This window comes from Dendrobates tinctorius, unplaced genomic scaffold (assembly GCF_039654945.1).
Source record: "Dendrobates tinctorius isolate UK_male_01 unplaced genomic scaffold, ASM3965494v1 ptg000356l, whole genome shotgun sequence".
In the NCBI taxonomy this organism is placed as follows: Eukaryota; Metazoa; Chordata; class Amphibia; order Anura; family Dendrobatidae; genus Dendrobates; species Dendrobates tinctorius.
Genome location: NW_027362022.1, coordinates 429,785 through 433,955, shown reverse-complemented (window position 1 = coordinate 433,955; position 4,171 = coordinate 429,785). Strand labels below are relative to the sequence as shown.

The 4,171-nt window shown below is 37.8% G+C and overlaps 1 protein-coding gene across 1 annotated transcript; it reads left to right on the top strand.

Annotated features, from left to right (window-relative positions):
* The first annotated feature begins 1,609 nt into the window (after positions 1-1,609).
* Positions 1,610-3,922, top strand: LOC141075456 (beta-1,3-galactosyltransferase 5-like). The gene is made up of 2 exons (XM_073562520.1): positions 1,610-2,715; positions 3,337-3,922. The coding sequence occupies exons 1-2, from the start codon at positions 2,136-2,138 to the stop codon at positions 3,813-3,815; spliced, it is 1,059 nt and encodes a 352-aa protein (XP_073418621.1). The 5' UTR covers positions 1,610-2,135; the 3' UTR covers positions 3,816-3,922.
* Positions 3,923-4,171: the final 249 nt, after the last annotated feature.

Sequence of the window (4,171 nt, the reverse complement as noted above, 5' to 3'; positions counted from 1 at the left end):
ACATAGGGGCAGTATTATAGCAGTTATATTCTTGCACATAGAGGGCAGTATTATAGTGGCTATATTCTTGTACATAGTGGCAGTATTATAGTAGTTATATTCTTGTACATAGGGGCAGTATTATAGTAGTTATATTCTTGTACATAGGAGCAGTATTATAGTAGTTATATTCTTGTACATAGTGGCAGTATTATAGTAGTTATATTCTTGTACATAGGGGCAGTATTATAGTAGTTATATTCTTGTACATAGGAGCAGTATTATAGTAGTTATATTCTTGTATATAGGGGGCAGTATTATAGTAGTTATATTCATGTACATTAGGGGCAGTATTATAGTAGTTATATTCTTGTACATAGGGGCAGTATTATAGTAGTTATATTCTTGTACATAGGGGCAGTATTATAGCAGTTATATTCTTGTACATAGAGGGCAACATTAACATTATAGTAGCTATATTTTTGTACATAGTGGCAGTATTATAGTAGTTATATTCTTGTACATAGGGGCAGTATTATAGTAGTTATATTCTTGTACATAGGGGCAGTATTATAGTAGTTATATTCTTGTACATAGGGGCAGTATTATAGTAGTTATATTCTTGTACATAGGGGCAGTATTATAGTAGTTATATTCTTGTACATAGAGAGCAGTATTATAGTAGTTATATTCTTGTACATAGGGGCAGTATTATAGTAGTTATATTCTTGTACATAGGGGCAGTATTATAGCAGTTATATTCTTTTACATAGAGAGCAGTATTATAGTAGTTATATTCTTGTACATAGGGGCAGTATTATAGTAGTTATATTCTTGTACATAGGGGCAGTATTATAGTAGTTATATTCTTGTACATAGGGGCAGTATTATAGTAGTTATATTCTTGTACATAGAGAGCAGTATTATAGTAGTTATATTCTTGTACATAGGGGCAGTATTATAGTAGTTATATTCTTGTACATAGGGGCAGTATTATAGTAGTTATATTCTTGTACATAGGGGCAGTATTATAGTAGTTATATTCTTGTACATAGAGAGCAGTATTATAGTAGTTATATTCTTGTACATAGGGGCAGTATTATAGTAGTTATATTCTTGTACATAGGGGCAGTATTATAGTAGTTATATTCTTGTACATAGAGAGCAGTATTATAGTAGTTATATTCTTGTACATAGGGGCAGTATTATAGTAGTTATATTCTTGTACATAGGGGCAGTATTATAGTAGTTATATTCTTGTACATAGGGGCAGTATTATAGTAGTTATATTCTTGTACATAGGGGCAGTATTATAGTAGTTATATTCTTGTATATAGGGGCAGTATTATAGTAGTTATATTCTTGTACATAGGGGCAGTATTATAGCAGTTATATTCTTGTATATAGGGGCAGTATTATAGTAGTTATATTCTTGTACATAGGGGGCAGTATTATAGCAGTTATATTCTTTTACATAGAGGGCAGTATTATAGTAGCTATATTCTTGTACATAGGGGCGGTATTATAGTAGTTATATTCTTGTACAAGGGGGCAGTATTATAGTAGTTATATTCTTGTACATAGGGGCAGTATTATAGTAGTTATATTCTTGTACATAGGGGCAGTATTATAGTAGTTATATTCTTGTACATAGGGGGCAGTATTATAGCAGTTATATTCCTGTACATAGGGGCAGTATTATAGTAGTTATATTCTTGTACATAGGGGGCAGTATTATAGTAGTTATATTTTTGTACATAGGGGGCAGTATTATAGTAGTTATATTCTTGTACATAGGGGCAGTATTATAGTAGTTATATTCTTGTACATAGGGGGCAGTATTATAGTAGTTATATTCTTGTACATAGGGGGCAATATTATAGCAGTTATATTCCTGTACATAGGGGCAGTATTATAGTAGTTATATTCTTGTACATAGGGGGCAGTATTATAGTAGTTATATTCTTGTACATAGGGGGCAGTATTATAGTAGTTATATTCTTGTACATAGAGGGCGGTATTATATAGTAGTTATATTCTTGTACATAGAGGGCAGTAGTATAGTAATTATATTCCTGTACATAGGGGGCAGTATTTGCTTAATTATATTTTTCTTTGTGTTTAACCTTGTCTCTCTTGCTCTTTCTTATTAGGCCATGAAAAACAGAATCTATTTAGTCCACTCCTGCTTCATTTCTATTACTATCTTCCTGATTTTTAAATGGATTGGTCCATCAGACCCCTCCATGTCTAGAGTTCTTCTTGAGTGGCCTCAAGTGACCCCCATGAAACTTGTGATGAGACAATCAGAGACCCTCAGTGATGGGAAATTTGATTATCACTTGAACTTCTCCAGTTTTCAGCTGGAGTTCCCGTACTTGCAGTCCTACCAATGTTCAGTGATTCTCGGTCCGGCTGTGGGACCATATGATACCAGTGACTTACCGCTTCTCATTATGGCTGTAAAATCACATCCAGGGGCTGGAAGTAGGAGAAATGCTTTACGACAAACCTGGGCCAGGGAACAAGAACTGAAGGGCTACAAAGTAAGGCGACTCTTTCTTCTGGGGAGGACGGAGTCAGCAGAGCAAATGGAGATTGTGAAACTGGAGAGTGACACCTATGGGGACATCCTTCAGTGGGACATGATCGAAGGACATCACAACCTCTCTCTAAAGGAACAATGCTTCCTGGAGTGGATGCTCCACATCACTGAAGTGGATTATATATTCAAGGGTAGGTAGCCATCACTGACCCTGCAGCTTATAGAAATCCCGTGTGACATTATTATCATTACTAACCATATAACTTATAGGATCATGTGTGACACTATTGTGACGCTGAGTCAATTCTGAGTTGGGATAGTCGAGAAGTACAAAGAGTATGTCATGAAAAGAGAAAAGCGACAAAGTCATAGTCAGGTAACGGTCCAAGGTCAAAACACCAAGAGCATAGTGGATCCGAGCAAAGGGGTTAAACAGATGGATGGTCAGAACGAGGTCCAATGTCAGGCAGTGATAGATCAATGAGCAATATTCAAGGCACAGAATAAACCAACCCCACTTAGCTGAAGCTATGGCTGACAGTTATCCAGACTGCCAGCTCAGTTACAGTAAATACTTGTAGCTGAGCAATTATGGGAACTGAGAGCACCTGACGAGAGCTCAGCACCTTTCGCTCTCAGATAGGATGGCCAAGCTGTCAATCAAAACATATACAGATCAGCACGTCCCTGTACTAGACTGGACAACTGAGCTGTCAATCAGTGCACAGACAGATCAGCACTGAGTGGTGGATTTATTACAACTATTATCACTGACCTTATGTAACATGGACGGTCTTGTGTTTCCCCGGCAGGTGACGATGACGTGTTTGTGAATGTACATCTGGTGTTAGATCTTATTACAGATTTTGGATCTCCAGATTTGGTCCATGGATACCATCAGCATCGCCCACCAGTCATGCGAAAAACCAAATACAGAATCACTGAGTCTCTGTACCCCTCGGAAACCTATCCCGGCTTTGTGTCAGGTGGAGGCTTCATCTTCTCAGGAGCCTCAGTGCCTCGTTTATATGAAGCCTCTTCTAAGATACCGGTTTTCCCATTGGACGATGTATATTTTGGTTTCTTGGCTTTGGCAGCAAATTTGACCTTCAGACATGACCCTCGTTTCCAGGTCAGAGGCCTGAAATATAATGTGTGCCTCTACAAGGAGATGCTAGTTGTGCATGGAATCAGTCCAGACAGATTGCTGCAGATATGGAAAGCTGTGAACGAAAAAAACTGTGAGAAGAAAAAAAAAATACTTAAAAGGAGGATGAGGTCAAAGAGCTGAAAGGGTGCGAAGCATTCGATAAAAGGAGCATAATTCAGGGAAGAGGTCACCGTGCGAATATAACACATGCCAGACGAATATTTATGTAATGTAATAATAAAGATGATGTTTTTGTAATACCCAGGAAATCTATACTTGCTCATTTCAGGTAGAAGCCTCGTGTGTCCTCCCCTTCCTAGCGTATCATCCTTCTCCAGTGTTCTCCACTTCTCTAGTGCGTCATCTTTCACCTGTGTTCTCCTCCTCTCAAGTGTATTATCCTTCTCCAGTTTTCTCCTCTCTCTAGTGTATCGTTCTTCTCCTGTGTTTTCCCCTCTCTAGTGTATCATCCTTCTCTTGTGTTCTCCCCTCTCTAG

What these genes read in the sequence shown, in the direction of transcription:
- LOC141075456 (XM_073562520.1), top strand. Translation starts at nt 2,136, where the DNA reads ATGAAAAACAGAATCTATTTAGTCCACTCCTGCTTCATTTCTATTACT. An exon ending in AGTGGATTATATATTCAAGG is followed by an intron (nt 2,716 to 3,336) that starts GTAGGTAGCCAT and finishes TTTCCCCGGCAG; the next exon opens with GTGACGATGACGTGTTTGTG.